Source organism: Leuresthes tenuis, unplaced genomic scaffold (assembly GCF_036924035.1).
Source record: "Leuresthes tenuis unplaced genomic scaffold, fLeuTen1.0.hap1 SCAF_3, whole genome shotgun sequence".
NCBI lineage: Eukaryota > Metazoa > Chordata > Actinopteri > Atheriniformes > Atherinopsidae > Leuresthes > Leuresthes tenuis.
In genome coordinates this window covers 25,356,843-25,378,731 of record NW_027325357.1, presented here as the reverse complement: position 1 = coordinate 25,378,731, position 21,889 = coordinate 25,356,843, and the positions used below count along the sequence as shown (strand labels likewise).

The 21,889-nt window shown below is 40.4% G+C and overlaps 2 protein-coding genes across 15 annotated transcripts in view; one reads left to right on the top strand and one right to left on the bottom strand.

Moving 5' to 3' along the window:
- LOC140303824 (nuclear receptor coactivator 3-like) overlaps window positions 1-2,351 on the bottom strand; it is a 29,162-nt gene extending 26,811 nt beyond the window's left edge. For all 5 annotated transcript variants that reach the window (XM_072382738.1, XM_072382737.1, XM_072382736.1 and 2 more), the window contains exon 1: window positions 2,262-2,351. The gene's annotated coding sequence lies outside the window, so the exon portion shown is untranslated. The remainder of the gene's footprint in view (window positions 1-2,261) is intronic.
- Window positions 1,394-21,732, top strand: zmynd8 (zinc finger, MYND-type containing 8). Of its 10 annotated transcripts, none has more exons than XM_072382741.1 (22): window positions 6,365-6,836; window positions 6,939-7,070; window positions 11,288-11,361; window positions 11,748-11,893; window positions 13,626-13,847; window positions 14,023-14,136; window positions 14,541-14,606; window positions 14,810-14,902; window positions 15,191-15,278; window positions 16,573-16,628; window positions 16,728-16,805; window positions 16,927-17,042; window positions 17,136-17,635; window positions 17,969-18,070; window positions 18,211-18,366; window positions 18,587-19,120; window positions 19,225-19,737; window positions 19,820-20,016; window positions 20,289-20,369; window positions 20,463-20,541; window positions 20,644-20,883; window positions 21,016-21,732. In XM_072382741.1, the coding sequence occupies exons 1-22, from the start codon at window positions 6,619-6,621 to the stop codon at window positions 21,189-21,191; spliced, it is 3,981 nt and encodes a 1,326-aa protein (XP_072238842.1). In that variant the 5' UTR covers window positions 6,365-6,618; the 3' UTR covers window positions 21,192-21,732. The 10 variants fall into 10 exon arrangements, with proteins under 10 accessions (XP_072238851.1, XP_072238850.1, XP_072238842.1 ...); XM_072382744.1 differs by lacking the exon at window positions 6,365-6,836 and adding an exon at window positions 7,123-7,255 and having other exon boundaries at window positions 6,928-7,031; XM_072382745.1 differs by lacking the exon at window positions 6,365-6,836 and adding an exon at window positions 7,128-7,255 and having other exon boundaries at window positions 6,966-7,031.
- Window positions 21,733-21,889: the final 157 nt, after the last annotated feature.

Sequence of the window (21,889 nt, the reverse complement as noted above, 5' to 3'; positions counted from 1 at the left end):
CTCATCTTTTTCCTTTTAAAATACTTCCTGTGTTTCCTGTTCACTTGTTACATGAACAATCTCTATACACTTAACAGCTTTTTCCAAGACTAGAAAAACAACGGCACAAGACCAATAGTATTTGTTCTGCTGATTTGCTTTTGGTTTTAGATTTGTTACACTTCTAATAAGGGTACAAATCTGGATACATTTGACAATATCTAAGGTCTGTTTTATAGGTTGATTAATAGGCATCTACCCATTACTAGACTTGTTTCGAAACAAAAAAAAAACTATTTTCCATTGTAATTGCACAGTTAACAAGATATCAAATCATCTGGATTCAATAAAAGAATATGTATGAGAATTAGCTAATTACAATGTAATGCCACCAAATGCTCATTTCAATATCAATCATGTGATGTAACTTCAGAATTTGACACCGCAGGGAGACTTCTCCCAGACCCATGAGAAAAAGTGATAAGTTAATGAATTATTGAGAGCACAGGGGATAGCAGACAAAGAGCGAAAGCTATGGACCACAGTCACTTCTGCACCCCATCTGCAGTCAAAGAATCCCCCGAAAGATTGATTCATTGTTAACACAGCCTGACACCCTGTGTGAGGGAGAAAGAAAGTGGTATATAAAGGAACAGAGAATAGGGGACAGGGGGCTCCATTTGCCAAGAATATGAGCAGAAGCAGTTCACTGGACAGGTTCCCACAGTGGATATTCTTCCACTTACAAAAATACCACATACCATCACTTGAGTAATGGCTTTCTATCAAACGTAAGAGAAAGACAAGAAAGCTCATCTGATGGCTCCACACTGCCATCAGTATCATTCTCACTTGCTCGGTCCCAGTTTCAGGCACTTTAATACCCCCATTCTTTTTACTAAGTCACCAGACGAGGTACAGATATTCCAAAAAAATTCAAGATGATTTCAGAGACTCTTTAATGCAAAAAAAACCCCAAACACTGAGATGTAGGTGCTCGCAAGTATTGGCAAGTATGGCCCCAGGCATAAAGATACCTACATCTCAACTGTTTCTCTGGTATGACTAACCTACTACCTCATTGTCTGCTTACACATGAGTACGCTATCCAAGAATGTCCTCTTGCAACTTCAGAAAATGAATTCTCAGCTTTTCTAGTACACAGAAACTCAGCTTAGACACTTTGTCTTCTTCTGCACTGAAATACATCCAGATCATCTCACACGCATGCACCAACTCTATTAGCAAAGAAAACCAACATTTAATTATGTTTTAAGGGGAGTCATTGTGATAATGGATAAATACTCTGACAACAGTCCAATAAATGACAGATGCAGTGGATTCCCTCGAGCAGCCACGTTAATACACGGTTAGTTCAAGTTTGGTTGTCAGCAGTGAGAGACAGAAAAGAGGAGCAGAACTAGTTAAAACAAGGTAAGGAGTCACAACACGAAACCATTTCACGTCATATATTTAATAGCTACCAAGACAATAAGAAGACATTTCGGAAAAGTAGCATTTTTTTTCTTCTAATTTTGTGTAATTTCGCGTAACGTCAAACAGCTCGATTCCATTTTTCATAACAGGCGAAATAAAATAAAAAACTAAAACAAAACTGTGAAAGCAGACACGCTATACAGCATTTAGGTACACCCCCTGACAACACTCATGATGTAGGCTAGACAACGATAATTTTCCTTGACTGGACAGCTACTGCGGTGGAAGTAACAGTGAACATAGACTCCAAGAGCTGCAGCTGAACAGAAACTGTAATACAACACGGACTCCGGTATAACATATAACGTCCACAGCTACAGAGCTGTTTAGTGGACAGTGGAAGAACCTCAATGGCACAAGAGTTGCAAATCAACGTTTTGAAACGCAAACTGGCACACTCAAAAGCAGTGTTCTGTATTAAGAGCAAGGCTACAGTACCCCAGCGAATCAGAGTCAACGTCTCGTAAACTTTGTGGCTAGCGGTTAATGGAAACGCTGATAAATATGAAAACCAGAGGGAATGCCACATAGTGAAGCAGAGTTTGACGCACATTATTGTCGTATTTAAAGCTGAGGGCGCAATAATATCTCGACTAACATTCCACAACAAATAGACAGTGATACGTTGGCTCGTTTTAACACGGTAGCTTAAAACACACAGCTTGGTCGGAGGCGAAGCAACACCAAGTGCTACTGTAACAATTTTGCGCGTTCAAAAACACATAAAAGTACCAGAGTTAAAAACTTGTTTCTTTACAAATAATAGACCAGTTGCCAAAACTCACCGGCTTCGACGCTTTCATTGACTACACCAGTTTCTTTTACGTCTCTACAAACTCTCCGCCATCTTCGGCAAGACCGTGTTTGTTTAAATGGGAAACACTCCCAGAGCGGAGGGAGCCAGCTTGTAGAAGCGCGAAGGGCGTTCTGGGTAATGTAGTCGCTTGTCCTGACAAGCCGCATCAAGCTATCTGGTATGTTCTGAAAATGAACTACACGTACACTAGTACCCTGAGGTGATATGACCAGTAGTCACTGATATTATTAGGGGAGAGATTTAAATTTTTATTTATAGTCTGGCAGAGAGGCAGCTTCACACAAATGAATTATTATATCTACATGGTATTATGTGTTATCAACAATATAGGCAATTATATAAACAATTTCTCAAAATGTAAAGGACGGAAGCTTCTAATGCTAATTTGCAATTTTGCTCTTTATTTAAGGGTAGTACGTAGGCTTTGTAGAAGTAATGTTTTTCTATGAAATTAAATTGCAAGAATAAATATAATATCCAACATAGGAAAATTGTTATTATTACTTGCAGCTATGACTTGTGTACATCACATTATTGATCAAAAACATCTCATTCACATCATCATTCACTTTAACCTTTAAGAACGTCTCAGTTATAGCAGTTACAAAGTGATAGCTGTTCACACATGTGCACACCCAGGGTAGCTTTAAACTAGTAGAGGCCAAGGTTGGTGGGAGATCAACAGGATGGGGTTGAGGGGGATAAAGTGACTGGTAATCAGCTCCTTACATTTTTCATGTCTGAACAAAATCCCCCCAGCAATTTACAAGAAAAACTTGGATAAATTCAACTTTAAGGCAGCCATTTGCAGGAGTAAAATTTTTCTGCCTGCTTATAGGACGAAAGTTGCAGCCATCACTGGAAACACAGAAGTGTTTGTTAAAATGTAAAGGTAATTTGTACAAGATATCACAATATTAACGGAAAAAATTGCATCCACATTATTTGAGCAGATTGATCGTTAAAAGGGCTTTTAATGTTTCATGAGCAGATTAACTCACCAAATATAAAAAGTGCATTGTTGTTGTGTTAGTGTTTGGTATTTTTGTAGGTTCACTGTTTGAGAGCCTCAATTACATTCCAAGGAGACGAAAAGAGGGGCCAGTGGCCCTCTGTTTGTGCCCCTTCCCCCACTAAACATGGTAAACTGGCCTCCCCCTTAGTAAGTGTGAGACACTTTATCCCAACCTTCCTCCCCACTCGCCCCCTCGCGACTTTGAAAGGACAGGAGATAACACTTTGAAAGGACAGGAGATAGCCCCATAATCATTAATGTATTCAGATTGGTTTACCTGCAAACAGCTAACAGCATGTCTTTCTTTGCACCAAACCAACTCCCCTCCCCCTCCATTCAACTCTATGTGAATCACAAAAATAAGATTCACACAGTCATTATAAACTATATGAACTCTATTACATTTTGAGATTTAATTTCAAAGTTGGTAATGGAATTAAATGTTCATTTAACCTTAGACTGGTGCATAAAAAGTGTACATAAGCATTCAGGTGTGATGCTGTGAGCCAAAAATCATTTCAGTTTAAACTAAGGCAAAGTACAAAAGAAAGCGGGACAATGAATAGGAAAATCCCTGCCATAATTATTGACATGAACTATTATTACTTTAATAAAACCTAAGAAGACTTTGTGATTTTTTTAAAATTAAAAGTAAACATTTCATCCTGTGAGTAGAGAAACAAAATAACACGCAGTTCAGATAAATGCCAAAACTTAATTGAAAACTAGTAATACTAGTGATGCAGACATAAAACAGGGCCACAGAAAGATTGAATTTACCCAGACCTGATATACTGGGAAAAAATAAAGAAATTACACAACCACTCCGGAGTTTGCTCTGCGGGATGAATATCTGTCTCGGGCGCCATCTTGGGGACTGTAGTAGTTATTACAAATAGGCCCATAAGGGTCGAAATTCTGATTTTGAGGTCACTGTTTGCACCCTGGACACCAAACGGTACAGTTGGAATCGAGAAATGTAATGCTAATACAGCAGTGTTGGTCTTTGGGTGTCACTGAATCGTAGTTTATTAGTTGTTTTTATCGTTTACATGTAGGCAAAGCGTCATTTGGTCGACTTGTTCAGTGTCTTGTTGTAGAGGCTCACGTTGAACGTTCTGTGCTAACTGGCAAATAACAGTGGCTTCATGGTGTTAATCATGCAAGTATTACATTGCAAGACATGTTTAGAATGCACTCTTACTAAAAAAACAACAACTAAAAAGTACTCCTAATCGTAATTATCAAACGGAGTTTACTTAGTTGTCATGATAACGCACTTTTGTGCTTGGGTGAAAACTTGGTTGTTAGCGAAGAGAGACCAGTCAAACCACACAAAACTTCATTTGTCTGTAGTCTCAAATGTTATATCCAAAGACCCCCGCGGTTGTCAGCTGGTTTGTGACTCATTATGTTTTCATTGCCAGTTTTGGCAGGAAATCTGTTCTTTAGATATAGGTTGTCAACTGGTCTCCTTGGTTTTAGTCCTATTTATTGAGTAGTTCTTGGCATGAACAATCCCTGCACTAACATGTTGTGTGCTTTCATAAGGTTCACCCACAAGAGGTCAGTACTGCCTTTCGACCTGTTGAAGTTTGAGGCAATAGTCAACTAAAAAAAGGCATTCATGTCCTTCTGAGCAGCCTAATCTTTCACCTTACAGAAAAATGCAACAGTAACTGCTGTATACTTCTGCAATCCCCCCATTTTAGTAGAAGTTGATTCTTGTTATTAATAATATTTGTACAGCAGCTATGGATTAACCAGTTTAACCCGTTCACCCACATCTCAGACCTGGGCCATGCTCCTAAAAAAAGGTGGTATGAGACAGTTTATTGAGATGACACAGGTAATGATGTTGTTTCAAATGGACGATGTCAACAAGTGAGTCTAACCATGATGTGGTGTAAAAGCAGGATCTTCTAAAGGGTAGAGAAACTCCAATTCCTGTTCCTCAAAAAATATTGGATGGCAGTAGCATATTTCTCCCAGTGTATGATGTTACTTTTATAGTTCTTTTTTAATAGAGAGTGGCCTGGGGAATTTTGAAAGCAAAACAAAAAAGAAGAAATGCAACAACAGCCCCGTGCTGTGGCACAGTGTGAGGAAGGTTAGCAGGAAAAGTGGGACAAAATAACCTCTGAAATGCTACTGCTCAAGGTGTCTTCAATGCCAGAATCTGTCTTTAGGGCCGTGAGAAGGAAAGCTTTACTGTTACAACTTCTTTCGGAAATGGTTGCATGTCTAAAATGTAAAACTGGCTGTTTATGAACAAGTGAGATTAAACTCAATAAGGAAAAACACCAACAATCTTCTGTTCATACTGCCTACAAAGAGATAGAAATCAGTGTAAACTAACTAAATGAGCTGAGGCACCATTTAAACATACACTTTTCACTTTTCAAGACTGAGTAGATACCAATAAGTTTCCCTAGTAATGACAAATTACTTTTTTGACCACTTCCCAAATAACTGAGATGGTAGGGAAGTGCAATTTGCTGTTCCCATACAGTTCAGTCATTTATAGTTTATATAATTATATATTTATATAATTTTGCATGTATTAGATAGTTATGAAAGTAGAGTTTTTCTTCAGTAGTTCTTCTCCTTAACCATGAAGAGTTTCCTTCTTCTTAAAGGGACAACGAGGGAAATACTAACACACACATTCCCATTGCATATGTCTCGCAACATCGTGAATATTTTTGATTGTAAAACAGAATACGATTTCTAGTCAGTGAAAGCAAGACAGGATTTTTCTGAAATAATATGTTTTCAACGTCAGCAGAAAAGGAAATTAAGATTAAACTAAGATTCATGGCAATGAAGATGGGTGAACTGCTAAGGGTGTGACCTGAAGTAGTATTAGTTTCCTTCCTTTGTCTCTTAATCTGGATCACATTGCGAACATGTAGTGACACCAGTTCAAAGGACACTGTGAGGAAAACCCCATGACTGTATTTTAGCACTGTCATTAAACCTTTATAGGTCTAACAGAAGAATTTCATGTAGTTCTTATCTTCTGGTTTTTTTTTGTTATATAGCAGTTCTTTTTTATCTTTTCCCATGATGATTAGTTTGAAGGTGGGAACTTGTTGGACAAATTCCTTTTTAAGAATACACAGACTTAATCTGCACATACCCCTCACAGTTGAAACAAAGGTCTCTTTTATAGCAAGCTAATGAAGCGGCAACAGTATGCAGTCGTCTTTTCAGCTGATGTGTGTACAGCAGCTGATTATTATGATCTGGGCCTGGGTTTTCTTGCACCGAGTACTTTGTTTCAGCTTGCTTGGGTTAAACAAAAGACATGCAGCCAGGAAATGCAGCAGCCAATCAGCAGCTGCCTTACATTTGGTCTGCACGTGGGGCCAGTCTCAGCGTGGCTTTCATCAGAACAGTGGAGTCAGACAGCTTGGAGAGTCGTGGCTGTGCTCTGAGCAGGGTGAGGGCTGACAGGGCTGTCCTCCATGTTTTACTAAGCATTGACATATCACACAGTGAGTTTTTAGCCATGCATCCACACAGGTAAGCCTTATTTTCATTTTTTCACATATACTACTTTGCTGATAAAGCACCAGCCACTGTGTGTGATCTGTGCCTGACTAATAATACAGGTTTGTCTGACAGACTGGGGGAAGGGGAGGAATATTTGTCACCCCACAGCATAGGAGTAGAGCTTGGAGGGAGTGCACAGTATGTCTCCACTGACTACATGGCTACGTGGGTACATTCACCAGAAGGCTACGGGCCAAGTGCAAGGTTATTGTATACTCATTGTACAATAAACTCAAATCTGTTTTCTTTATTAAAGTTCAGAAGAGAGCTGTGTTTTACGGCTGTGCCTGGCCTATGTTGTCAAGATGACAGGCCCTGTGAGGGAACCAGGCAGGATGGGAGAGACAGTGAGCAATGCAGAGAGAAGTCCCCAGAGGAATTAACAGATGGTAAACTGACAGCACAGCAAGTTTAATCTAGGCCTCAAACTAGAATTAGAGCCAGGCAGCAGGATACTCTTGTTTATTGTTTGCAACACTACCAATACAATGAAGAAGAGGCTCTAACTCATCTAACAGGCTATTTTTTTATCCTCCATTTAATCTAAAATCCTGTTCACCTAGAAATGTGTCCCTTTTTAATGTTTGAGAAATTATTTAAAAAAAACATGCATTTGAAGGGCCTAATCCTGGGAGCACTTCAAGAGTATTCTAAAATACCAATGATCTGCGCACCAGATATGTTCCTGCAGCTTATTTATCGCAGGATTGGAGGAATAGCCAGAGCCTCATGGAGAGCACTGCCTCCCAGTGTTGTTCTCTGCTGCCGAGTGTCAGCCATTTTAGAAAGCTTCCCCTTTCTGTCCCTCTGCTCCAAACACACTGGCTATTTGTATGTAAGAGAGAAGGAAAGAAGAAAGGAAGTACTTCCTCTGAACAGGCTTTGTACTGAAACATCATCTCAACAAGAGAGGCCTGAAAAGCCTTATTGAAGTCGACCAGGTTTGACTGAATTCTGTTTATCTGTAATGGTGTTGGTTATGCATGTTCATAGGTAAGATAAAAGTGATGAAGTTAGATAAGTATTCTTTCTGCCAGTTTGGTGATAATATTAGTTCTCCTTTTTATATGTATTATAATGAATATGTAATAAGTGTCTCTTTTATTATTAGTGGGCATTTTATGACAGATTGTGTTGAATATAGCTAGGGAAGCTGTGGATGGCCTGTTTGTAATGGCGGACAAAATGTTGCTGGACCAGGTTTCATGAGCAGCCTGCACTGACTGAAACAGCAAATCCACCCCTCAGTGCTTTGTTTATGGTGCCTGGTAATACGTTTAATCCCTTCATTCCACAACAATGTGAGGATTGGTGCACTTAAGTGTGTTTTACCCCTATGCACCCAGCTCATTTAGCTTGCTGTCTGTCTATGAAGGTCCTTTCAAGGTTGGTTTGAAAATATATATAGAAATATATACAACAATAATCCAACACAACCGGCTAGATTTTAAAAAGAAAAAGAAAAAAGCCCTCCAGTTGCCTTGTTAGAGATTCGTACAATGGAAATGACTTCTTGTCCTTCATGGAAAATTGATTAATTAATTAAGACATATCAGATCATGTCCAAAGACGGACTTCCTCATATCAGACTTTGGGTGACTGCAGAGAAGCTTTTCCACTTTCAGCTGGAGAATTTGAAAAATTTGCAATGTCTAAATATATGTAATTTAAATGTCACTCAAGATCAAAAATCTAAGAGAAGGAGCACTCACCAAAACACATTGCTGAGTGGAGGGAGACTAACATACCCAGTAGATAAACTTGTATCTTCTCGTATTTCAGACAGATTATACGTGGGTTGACTGTGTCTTTGCTACTGTGCTTAAATTATGTGCTCTGTTCAAGATGCATACGTCTGAAGCCTCTCTTTATTAAATGAAATGCATATGTTTTGGTCAGTAGAAGAGTGTATCTTTGTTCTCATGGTCAGCTGACGTCATAGTTGCGTGCTAAGATTTCCAGGCAGGTATATTTTTTAAAGCACAGTGTTCTCCAGATAAGGATTCCGAACATTTTCCCCTCTCATGCTGTCTGAGAGGCCTGTGACATTTTCAGGCCTGTCTTTGTGTCCACTATTTGGCCCAGTGCTACATATCCGCATGCTGAGCCACATAATGAGCTGCATGTGGTCCTGTACAGTTGATTTGCATGGTGCTGTGTGTACGTGCTGTGTGTGCAGTGGTGAGAGAGAGAGTGAGAGAGTGTGTCTTCAAAATGGAGGCACTCACATACACTGGCTGAGAGTGAAGCGAGGGAGGGAATCTGATCTTCTTCTTGTCAAGCCTGCAGGGCTGCACCCACATGTCTGATAAAAGGAACATAGCCAGTATATGTTCATATGAGGTTTTAAGAGGGTTAGGGACATGATTTTGACTAGATTTGTATCCAAAGCAACGATCAGTCCTCTCTGCATTGCAGCACTGTGGTTGAGGAAAGCGGGGAGAAGAGAGCCTGTGTTGCATACCGAGCTGAGCACCCAATCAGGTACCTCCGTGTGGTGCCTGAGCCAATCGAGGGCTTGCAGCTGAGGTTAAAGATTGACAATTGCAGGAGAGAACAGCAGGGAGAGAAGGCCTTCTGGGAAACCTGGACCCATCTTTTCCCTCATCCCCCAACGTCCTCCATAATTGATACAAGAATTGATATAAGAATAGGCTGAAGAATCTGTATGTGAGAAAGAAAAAAGGTATGCTGTTATTTTCCTTATTTGAGGCATGATTGTGATGAAAATGGTGGGTGTGGACAGGGATGTATCAGTGAGTTTCAGTTGGCTGCATTAGATGTTCTGTGGTATTAGGTTGAAATGATGTGTTTTTGTAAGAATGGGCAGCATTGATTTTCTATATGTCCCTATCTTTCCCTGTTCTATTGTATCTTGATGTTATATTTCTTGGCCTGAACAGGACAAGATGTTGCTTGTGTGAACTGTCTGAGGCTGTCCAGACGGGTTAGATGAGAAGGCCATCAAAAGCCATCTCTGTCTTTGTGTCTGCAGATGTGCTGTCTCTGTATGTCATTCCATCCTTCTGTAGTGACAGAGGAGGCTGAAACATATCCGTGGGTTAGTGGACAAGATATCAAAATGGAGGCAGTGTTTTTGTTTTGAGTGAATGAAAAAGAGACTCATGAATGTTTTTCTTCAGGTGTAAGTGATGGGAAAACAGACATAACTTGAGTCATGTGAACAGTGTGACCACTGCATCTGCAGTGGCTTCAGGGAAAATGATAACAACAACAATAGAATCGACATTAGGGTGTCTGCAGACCAAGGTGAATTGTGCTTGAGTGATACTGAGAAAAACCTGTTTGGCAGATTTGAAATCAAGCTTGGGTGACAGCACAATATGGCTTGCATTTTAACATTTTCTTTGCCCTTCCACCTAGAAGAAAAGACACCGTGATTGTGCAGTTCATTATGATTTGTTGTTTGCTAATAGGTCACTTGATCAGTGAGCATAGTCTGTTGACATGGTTATTATGTGCTAGATGTCCGACAGTTATGACATGTAGATTCTGCTGTTCTGTATTTTCATGTTGCCTATTTATAAACCTGCAGGCCAGTGGAGAAAGGTGTCTGCTATTTATAATTGGACAGTGACGCTACATGTTGAGCTGCCGTTGCTCCAGCACTGTTGATTTTTGCTTTACTCTGCAACCTATACACATTTAGTCGTTTTGATGTTGTATGATTTGTGTGATATAATTTATGTAATATCAAGATTTTCTGTCATTTTGGGTCTTGAAAGTTGCAAGTGATTGATTTTTGTTAAAAAGCACCATCAGTGCCAGCATCATAGACAGGTGGCACTTTGCATTGATATTAGGCCTTTTAGGCTTCTTGTATTTATGCAGTATATGTCAGAAATAGTTATTTAAAGATGTGTTTTATTTCATTTTTGCCAAAGAGTAAATGCTGCTGTTTAAAGCTGAATATACAGCTCTGACCAAAAGGATGGAGTCTATTGGCAAAACTTGACTTTTCTTTTTTTAGAGTAACTTAATTGTAGCAAGATAAAGCATCTCCTATCTGTGCCTGCTGCCGGTTCTTCCCAACGATGTGTATTAGGTAAATTGGTGGCTGTAGATCATTGTTTGTCTCTGCACTCGTGTTCCCCGCCAACAATTTTAACATAAATGAGACAAAAAAAGATTTAAAATGCACAATATGAAAAACTGTCCTCAGTTTTGCAAAACAAAACTTTTTATGTTTGCTTGAGTTGGTTTTTGTCCTTTTTTAGACACTTTGAAGTGACTATTGCGGTCAGTTCTGATTAAGCTAATTGGTTACTTACGAGACTGATCAAATGAACAATCAGCTAACTCCTTCTTCAAACAATAAACAGGATCAGCGCTAATTTTCAGGTGTGGACCACACCCGACTGATGTACCACTGGCGGTATTTTCTTTTCTTTTTTAATCAGTGTGTCAGAGGAGGGGGAAAAAGCAGAGAAACAGACCACAACAGAGGAGATGGAGATCTCAACAAGATCCAAAGGTAAGAGCATACTGTGCATGGTATGGCCTAGTAAGAGTCCAGGTGCTAAACTGACCTGTCTGCAGTTCAGACCTGTTGTCTGCTGAAAACCTTTAACACATTATGAAAACAAAAAGGACGATGAAGGAGGTCAGAACCTTCAAGCAACTCAACTGCACAGTGTCCCATTATTTTTGGCTTGAATGTAAATTGCTTTTGTTTAGGTGGTCTGGTGAAATAGTCTTTCTAGAGACTGTGCTGTTTATTAACTTGCTGTGTTTCACTTGATAATCTGACTTCAGGAAAAATCTGGTGTGCCACTACTGGTAGTTTTCTTGTTTTTAAAATAGACCTCGACTTTACCCTCCCAGATTTGTGTAAACTTTGACATTTGCCTGCCATTTCAGACACGGGATCAACAGAGCGGATGGCCCAAAAACGAAAGATGCCCAGTCCTTCTCACTCATCTAATGGTCACTCCTCTGCTGAGACCTCGCCCTGCCCAGTTAAAAAGAAGAAAAAGCCAGGCGCTGTTAGTAGCAGCAAAGACCAGGTAGCAATCATGTGCAAATGTAAAGATACAGTTCACTTTTTCCAGCACTGTCAACAAATGGACATTAGACCTGGGGCCTATACTACAGAAATTGATTTGGGGCCAGGCCTTGTGACTTCAAGTTCCGTCTCGGGTTACAATAGTCACAAAAGTGGTTCACCTTTTACCAGGGTGGGTCATCGTGGTAACAGACCCAGGAAACAGAACTTTCTCTGGAACAGATATGTAGTACTCACTCACAGAGGAACTCCTACTGACCAATCTGACCAATTTTTGTGTGTTGATTGCGAGATTCTCCTCTCACCGGCCATCCTCAAAAGTTTGACTGTAGAGGCCCTTTTGTTTTCCCTTAAATGCTTAAAATGCTTCCAAAATGTGTACTAAATCGTGCTGCCATATTCTTTTTAGAGAGATGAGACTCTGTCCTGGCTGATGACAGCAGTAATGACAGAACTTGGATCAGCTCAAATTAAGAACGCTATGGAGCAAACAGAGCTGTGCTTGTTTAGACAGAAACCAACCTCCTATTTGTTAAATCACAAAAGCATGGCTGTTTCAGCTGTGTGTTGGTGTGTCCATTAATCCCAGCTGTTTCCAGTTAAAATTTGTAACAGTACCAGATGAAAAGTGAGACGAGTGTTGGTGGTGATCCTCAGTTTTATCACCATGGCTCTGCTGAAAAACAATCACAGCTTTGGTTCTGAGAGTAGGCACAAAACACTTTAACATCTAAGGTGCAGTTCTGGCTTTTCACTAAATAACTCCAGTTTAAACAAATAGCTCACGTTCTGCAAATTGTGGTATCCAAGATGCCAAGATTTATTTACATGATCAAGGCAGGACAGTTAGCTGGCTTCTTGTCAGATGTGCAGCTAGATGGCTAGGTTAGCGCTCTATGAACAGAGTCACTACAAGGCTAATGAATCATAGTAGGCCTCTTTATAACATTGAACCTGAACCTAAAAGTCCCGAATGAAAAAGATCTATTTTACAACTCCACAAATTCCAACTCCACAAATCTATGAAACATAGTTCTTTGTCTTATAACATATTTCAAGCAACTGTTGTACAACAAATATGTCAAACATGTCTCCATTGCCAGTTTGTTGATTTGAGGCTGTGTTTACAAAATTTCATATGGACATGGTAAAGACCAGATGTTGTTTTTATTATGTCCTGATATGTAAAAACATTAGAATTGAGAGAGGATGCTCTTTCTTTTCATCTGACAGTACATACTGTACATAAGAGGGTTGGTTGTGATCAGCAGTTCATGTTCTGTCAATAGTCTAATGTCTATTTATTCTAGTTCAGTTCACTGAGCATGAATGCTGTTTTGCAGGAACAGGCTGTTCTACATCCTGCACATGTTACATGCAGCAACAGAAGCATTGTTACATATTTGTTTACCACTTAGAAATGATTCAGTTCAGTTGAACTCATTTAGTGCGAAAAGTACAATTTTCATGCATGCAGACTTTTGGTTTTGTCTTTATCGACACCCCTCTGCCTGCAACTTTCACCAGTGCTCAACAATATTTTCACAATATTCTTATTAGTTGGGACAAATTGCTCTGGCAAATTGTGTCTGTGGAGCTCAGTGGAGCAGTCTGCTGTAGTTTTGTGTTGTAAATCTTTTTATTGAAGCTTTGCCTGTGTGTGCTTGCCATCTCTATTCTGTGGCCCGATTTTGACCTTCCCCAACTTTGTGTTTCTTTTGCCTGCATTCCAGTCAGAACTAAGACATGGCCCCTTTTACTATGTGAAGCAGCCAGCACTCACCACAGACCCTGTTGATGTTGTACCACAGGACGGCAGGAATGACTTTTACTGCTGGCTGTGCCACCGCGAGGGTCAGGTGCTCTGCTGTGAGCTCTGCCCCAGGGTGTACCACGCCAAGTGTCTCAAACTGCCAGCCGAGCCCGAGGGCGACTGGTTCTGTCCAGAATGTGAGGTACTAACCCCGAAATGTGTGCTGTAAACCGTACTTACAACTTGCTGTCAAAAGCGTTTGTAATGGTATTTTAATTATGTATGGACATAAATTCCAGTCAGCGACAGAGTCTTTGTGTGTTCCACGCAGTACTTGGATACAAATAAAGTGCTTATTCCTTTTTGATGTCTTTCAGAAAATAACAGTTGCAGAGTGTATAGAGACTCAGAGCAAGGCCATGATGATGCTAACTATAGACCAGCTCTCTTACCTACTAAAGTTTGCCTTGCAGAAGATGAAACAACCAGGTGTAAGTATTTTGTAGCCTTTTGGGGTATAAACTGACAACAAGCTGTTGAGATTCTGTTGTTATTCTGTTTGTTCTCACTTTAAATCCTTTTCTAATTACACATTTATATATATATTATATATATTTTGTTATAAGCATGCATTCTTTTCTGACTTGTTCTAATTTTTGAATTGCTTATGCAACCAAAAGATATTATGTTCCTTTCAGCTGTGCCAGATCTGCACCTTGGTTCACTTTTCAGTCCAGCATGATGTAATAATGATTTGCATGTGCAGACAATGTCCAATAACAGAACTAACAACCACATTAATTGTATTATATTTGGCCTCTCATGGCTGGAAACCATGCAAGTAAACATGCTAGCTGGTGGTGAGGATACAGCTGCCCCTCTCACTCTCTTTCAGGATCATCCCCGCTTGTCATCTCGCCCCCCCCATGCAGCTTCCACGCAGAGAAAGACTTTTAATTGGGTAATCAATTACATCACTAACAAGACCCCATCATGATTTCTTCCTTCACTGGTTTTTCCTCCTCTTGTCTGAAGCGAGTTTTAGAGCTTTTAGTAGTGTGGCTGTAGTATGTTGGTGTGCAGTAAGGGGAGGCGATTATGTGGTGAGTACAACCTTAGAGATTGTTCACATTCACTCTCTTTTCTGTTGACTCAATTCTATAGACTGAACCCTTCCAGAAGCCCGTGTCTCTTGAGCAGCATCCTGATTATGCGGAGTACATTTTCCATCCTATGGATCTTTGCACACTTGAGAAGGTAAAATTAAATATTTAAGGAAAGCATAACTAGAAACAGAATGCAACAGTAGAAACGGGAACTAAATCAGATCAGTTTAATTTTTTGTGTTCTCGGGCTATTTTTTCGTCACTACTGTGTTTGATGAAAAATAGCTCCAATGATTTGAAAATCATTGGGCTCTGTATTTATTTGTCTATTACAGTGTCTGAACACAAAACAAAAAATAACAAGCTGAGCAAAAAAGTACGGAAAAGTTGTCAAAACAGTTGTCAAAGCAATGAATCGTCTTTTCCTTTTGTGCTACAGAATGTCAAAAAGAAAATGTATGGCTGCACGGAGGCCTTTCTGGCAGATGTGAAATGGATTTTGCACAACTGTATTATATACAATGGAGGTATGTTGCATATTGATATAAATCCATATGTTAACATATATACATACAAAAGTAATTGTCTTTCAGAGGAATCTGTGTCCATTCTTGCTGAGTATAAGCTTCAAGCAGCTCAGCTCCGTGGTTGTTATCCCCTCCTCATAATGTGCCATACAAATCAGGGCCCAGATGCATAAATGATGCGTATACACAAAAGCGCGTGTGCCTTTCCCTTCAAATAAACTGGCAAATGAGCGCACTTCGTGCATTCTTCAGACAATGCGTGCACATAGCTATTTATGAGAGGAAAGCTGAAAAAGAGGCAGCGTAACACAAAATCAAACAAACAGTTTTCACTTTCATTTTCCCCTCATCTATTCTCACAATGTACTCTTATTTACAGTAATTGTGGGTGCTGTAAGTGACTGAAGCCGTGCATCATGTGTAGGAGCTGTTCAAGACCTCTCTAATGGGAGAAAAGAATACAAATATCAAGAGATTGTTTGGATTTTTTTGACACAAAGTCCGTACGTCTGTGTCTCCCTCTGAATCACCTACAAGCGAGGCTGTTTACAGCGCAGGCTCTAAATGAATAATATAATTGTGGATGAAACACGAGTTGTCTGTCCTCCACCGTAGCCCTGATAGGATTCCTGCTTCTCTGATGAGTGTCCCAGTTTTATTAATGGTGGAGTGGCACTTCTTTTACACCGGTGCTTTCATTGCCATGGTTATTTGAAGATTCAAGAAGTTTGAAATTCTGACTGTGCTTGCTTCCCTTCACTTATGCAAAGACATAGAAAGAAAAATCAGGCCTCAGTATTCAAATCACAAAGCTAGGAGGGAGTTGAAATCAAGTTTGTGCATATGCATATAGTTTATTGATGCTGTAGATTTTTAAAAGGGAACAATATGTACACACAGCTTAATAAATGTGGTTAAAAAATATGTATGCACATTCCAGCCTTTGAGCATGCACACAGTTTTCTGCATCTGGTCCCTGAACAGTCCCGGCACGCTCACCTGTCAGCATTTAATCCGCTGATTGGAAAATCTTCCAGAACACTGTCACTTTTTATTCTGTGAACTTGTCAGCTTTCTTTGCCTCTTTCTCACATCTTTTTTAGCACGATTCTATCATTAAAATTTGAATTTGTTTGTATTACCAAATATATCAAAGATGGTCGGACTGAAAACCAGTGAGAACTGAGAAGCAGTTCTTTTCACTTGCGTATGTTTTTTTGAACAAGATGTAACCTGTAGAATTTGTTAAGGCAGTGAATGAAATGTTAAACAGGAACTCATGTTCTTATTACAGGCAATCACAAACTCACAGCGACTGCTAAAGTGATAGTAAAAATCTGTGAGCATGAGGTAAGCATGCCATTTGATACTTTCCTTTCAGTGTTAGCAGTCTGGCTGCTAGCTGAATTTGATCTGACTTCATTTGTTTTTTTATTTTCCTTTTTGCAGATGAATGAGATTGAAGTTTGTCCAGAGTGTTATCTTTCCGCTTGCCAAAAGAGAGACAACTGGTTCTGTGAGCCTTGCGTAAGCTGGCTGAGTTTCCTGATGTTTCAGTTGTTGAAACTTGTTATTTACCCATACAAATACAGATCACCGGAATGAAATGAAAACTCCATAGTTTCAGTGTTTTACTGTATGTCTGCAGAGTAACCCGCACCCTCTAGTGTGGGCCAAACTGAAAGGATTTCCATTCTGGCCTGCTAAAGCTCTGCGGGACAAAGATGGACAGGTGGACGCACGCTTCTTCGGTCAGCATGACAGGTAACAACCGTTTATGCTTCTGTCACTTAAACTTAAGAGCGCATTTCAGGCTTTGCATGAAGGCCTCTTATGCTGTTTATCTTCATCTTTCAGGGCTTGGGTTCCTTTAAACAACTGCTACCTCATGTCCAAAGAGATTCCATTCTCTGTGAAGAAGACCAAAAGCATCTTCAACAGTGCCATGCAAGAGATGGAGGTCTACGTGGAGAACATGAGAAAGAAGTTCGGAGTGTTTAATTATGCCCCCTTCAGGACACCCTACACCCCCGACAATAACTTCCAGATGCTTCTTGATCCCTCTAATCCCTCATCCACTCCCATCAAACCTGAGAAACAGGAGAAGATCAAGCTGAGCTTTGATATGACCGCATCACCCAAGATCCCATTGACCAGGACCATGTTGTCGGGTGCTGGGATAGCAGGGAGCACGGCAGGGCGACGGCCCCCTCTCACTGACATGCCTCGCTCCCCTATGAGCACCAACTCCTCTACCCACACAGGATCTGATGGAGAACAGGAAACAGCAGACAAGTCCCAGATGAAAGCAGCAAACAGCCAGTACAGTACAGGAGAAGAGTCCATGGACTGTGCAGGTATTCAAACAGATGCTTTTTACTGTAGTGTGTCATTTTCACCTCTAGTCCAACTATGTGGCATTTATGAGCAATAAATTGACATTTCAATATTTAACAGTTTCTGATGGATTTAAACTCAGGTGTTTGCAAAATGTAAATGGTGATTAGGTAATTATGTGAAATTTGCTGTTAACAGAAATATTACAATTACCGCAAATTGCTCAACATCGAACACTTGCCTTAAAATAACATTAAAGAACTTTAGAAGCCATTTATAACATACTTTTGTCCAGTCGGTTAACGTGATCTCCTAGTAAATACCTGCTGCTCATCTTCAACCTGTTCCTGCAGGCAATTCCCCTGACGGCCCCAAACCACTCCAACCTCAAGCTACTGGCATCACCAAGCAGGAGAAAGCACCACAGACAGGAAGCATTCTCAACCTTAATTTAGGTGAATCTTTCATGCCTTTGTAAAAGAACATGTTTAATTTGGCTCAATGTGTTTATCTAAGTTAATACAGATCCCTTCAAGAATCTGAAATGAGATCTTTCTGTCTTGCTTATATAACCAAAATTCTTGTATCTTTTCAGATCGAAGTAAAGCAGAAATGGACCTCAAAGAGCTAAGTGAAACGGTTCAGCAGAAACAAGGAGCCACGCCGGTCCTCACTTCCCCAAAAAGACAGATAAAGAGCCGCTTTCAGCTAAATTTGGACAAAACCATTGAGAGTTGCAAGGCACAGCTGGGTTAGTATAGATACCATAGATTTTTTTCTGCTATTTCTAAAGTATTTCTGTGTTGATAACAGTGCCTCAATTGAGAGATGCTTTTTGGGGGGATTTGCCTAGAACATGAGGTCCTTTTTGTTCTGTTACATTGGGCCTTCTTAAACTGCTCTTTAGTAGTTTGATCCTGTTGTGTACTAGGTTGTGAAGTGATGTGAAAGACTCTCTCTTTGCTTTGCAGGTATTGATGAGATCTCTGTGGATGACTATAAAGGTGTGGAACACAGTGACTCAGAGGACTCTGACAAATCCGACTCAAGTGAGAGTGAATATGCCAGTGATGAGGAGCAGAAGACCAAGGGTGGCCAGGACACAGCACCCAAAGAGGAACCCCAGAAGGAGTCTACTAGAACTAAAGGGAAAGACCAACCTTTGTTAGGCAAAGAGGAGGATGAAAAAGCTGATTTGGTTGTATCAAATGACTCTGCAGGAGATGACTCCAGTACAACACTGCCAGATGCATCAACTAAAGAGAAAATAAGCACTGATGTGGAAAAAGAAAACCTGGAGAAGATCAAACCAGCTTCAGAATCACCAGTTTCCAGAGAAAAGTCTCAGGTGAAACAAGAGACAAAGCAGACTGTTCCAGTGGAGGATTCTGACTCAGAAAGGGAGTTGGTTATTGATCTTGGAGAGGAACAGAGTGGCAAGGAGAGGAAGAGGAGCAGAAAAGATACCAACAGTATTAAAGAGTCAACTGCTGGTAAATCTGAAGGTGAGAGTTGTTTTTCCCTACTTATCCACTGAGAAATGATCCAACACATCTGCAGTTTTGTGTAATCAAAACTGGTGAGTGATGTAATGCGATTTGTCTTGTAGGTAAAGCTCTGACCACGTCAGCTCTCCCATCTCTAAACAGCACAGCTCCTTCCACTCCCTCCAGTGTTTCCACACAGTCCTCCATGACCATTCCTGTCACTATGGTCTCCTTTACTGCCCCTTCTCCAGCAACAATTAGCCTTGCATCCATGTCCAGTGCCACGGTAACAGCCCCGTCTTCCTCCTCAGCCTCTGCTACACCAGCTTTAAAGAAACAGCGCCCTCTGCTGCCCAGAGAGACAGTGCCAGTGGTTCAGAGAGCTGTAGTGTGGAATCCCACCGCCAAGTTTCAGACCTCTTCTCAGAAGTGGCACATGCAGAAGGTGCAGCGTCAGCAGCAAAACCAGCAACCTGTGGCGGTCACGCACACGCAGGCATCGTCTCCCAGGCAAGGCCAGGCTCAAGTGCCGACCCAGACACAAGCAGCAGGAAACGGCTCCACAGCAGTCCCCTCATCTTCAGCACAGCAGTCTTCACAAAGCACACGCTATCAGACCAGACAAGCAGTTAAGGGTAAGTAATATGGTTTTGGTCACACACTTAACTCTGTCCGTCTGCTTGTCCATAATAATAGCGCTGGTGTTCTTGAATCCAGCTGTTCAACAAAAAGACACTCCACTCAGCACATCCACATCAGCTGTCACTCTGGTATCCAGCAGCCCAGCCTCCGTTGCCATGGTGGCAGCATCAAGTTTGGGCACAGCTGCAACAGCGTCACCAGTGGCAACGGACTTGTACATCCCAACAGCCTCAGCAGACGTGGCTGCAGACATTGCCAAGTACACAAATAAAGTTAGTATTATTGGCATTTTTCCTTGTGATGGGCCCAATCTACAAGAATTAACACATACTGTTCATTTCCCAGCAGGCACTGTGAGCAATTTGTTTTATTTCTTCAAGGAAAAATATTTCTGGTATCTAGTACAGTGAGATATATCATATGAAGACAGATTTTTGACAAACTTTCTTTCCTAATTTTGTGGAGGATGCCAGCCTGGTACAACCGTAGCATATCTATTTGTTTTAATTGAACAATATGATGAAATCATTTTTCTCCTTTTCAGATAATGGATGCAATAAAAGGTACAATGAATGAAATCTACAATGACCTCTCTAAGAGTTCTTCAGGGAATACAATAGCAGAGGTAGGTATTCAAGAGACTGTAGAGACTGAATACTTTTCAAATCACAACAGTGGTTTTACATAAGACTCTCATACCCGCATGTTTTTCCTTCAGATAAAACGACTAAGAATTGAAATAGAAAAGTTACAGTGGCTGCATCAACAAGAGTTGTCAGAAATGAAGCACAATCTTGGTGAGAACCTCATTATTTAGCTTCACATCAACCAGTCTTTGTTTTCCCAAAAATGTGTGTTGAGCTCTTTATCTATGGCTGTGCTTTTGGTCTCTAATCTAGAGCTGACAATGGCAGAGATGAGGCAGAGTCTGGAGCAGGAGCGAGAAAGGCTGGTGACTGAGGTGAAGAAACAGATGGAGCTGGAGAAGCAGCAGGCTGTGGATGAGACAAAGAAGAAGCAGTGGTGTGCAAACTGCAGGAAAGAGGCCATCTTCTACTGCTGCTGGAACACCAGCTACTGCGATTACCCCTGCCAGCAAGCCCACTGGCCAGAACACATGAAGTCCTGCACTCAGTCAGGTAACAGCGCGTGCCATGATCCAACAGATCCACATAAAAATGATACCAACAAAAACACTTGTATGGACATCCACAAATTTGGTGACATTTTCGCTGATGTAATGCAGTTTTTCGCTTTTGTTGTATCTGTAGCCACAGCCCCACAGCAAGAATCTGAGGCTGAGCCAACAGCAGAACTCCCAAACAAAGGTTTAGGGCAGACTAGCAGTGGCCCAAACTCCGTCAGAGACACACCAGTCTCTGCACCATCAGACAAAGACTGTGACATGGAGAAGAGCACCGACAGTGTTGCTGTAACTTTATCATAACCCGGTTTACAGCACACGAAAATGTAAATGTGTAGATTGTCATTTTTTTCTTTTTCCACTACAAGGATATGTCTATGTTAACTGTTCTGTTCAAGAGCCTGTTCCAAATGATCAGCTCAAATTATTTTTTACTTATATTTTGTTCATCTTTCAGGGTTCATATACTGTCCCTAGAGCAAGGTGGTGTAACCACTTGAGGGGGGCAGCCTAAAAAACAGTTGTTGCATATATATATATATATATATATATATATATATATATATATACACACTCCTTTGCTGGTTGTACAGAGAGGTGTATAGAACCTAAGAGCATGCACGAGAGTAACAAAACACATATGTAGTTCAGTGGACAACAGTTATACATTTTCTTGATTGTAAAAATGTAACCTATGTTAAAGAACCATCTTAATTTAGATTAGAGGACTGTTGACAGAGATGTCTGTAAATTACTTATTTTATATTCTTTGTTAATTTATTTGTTATATTAATGTTGCCTGATGTAAATTGCAAAGAAAACTATAAATACATTTTAAACAAGTTGTCTCTGGTTGTACTGGGGTCTAATTAGCTACATCAATCAATCAGACTTTGAACAATGGTTAGTGGGAACAGTTTTGCGAGAAACGAAATTACTGTTTTTGAATACCCATTAAAGAACGAGTAATAATTTAGATAAACTGTTTAAATATGGTATAT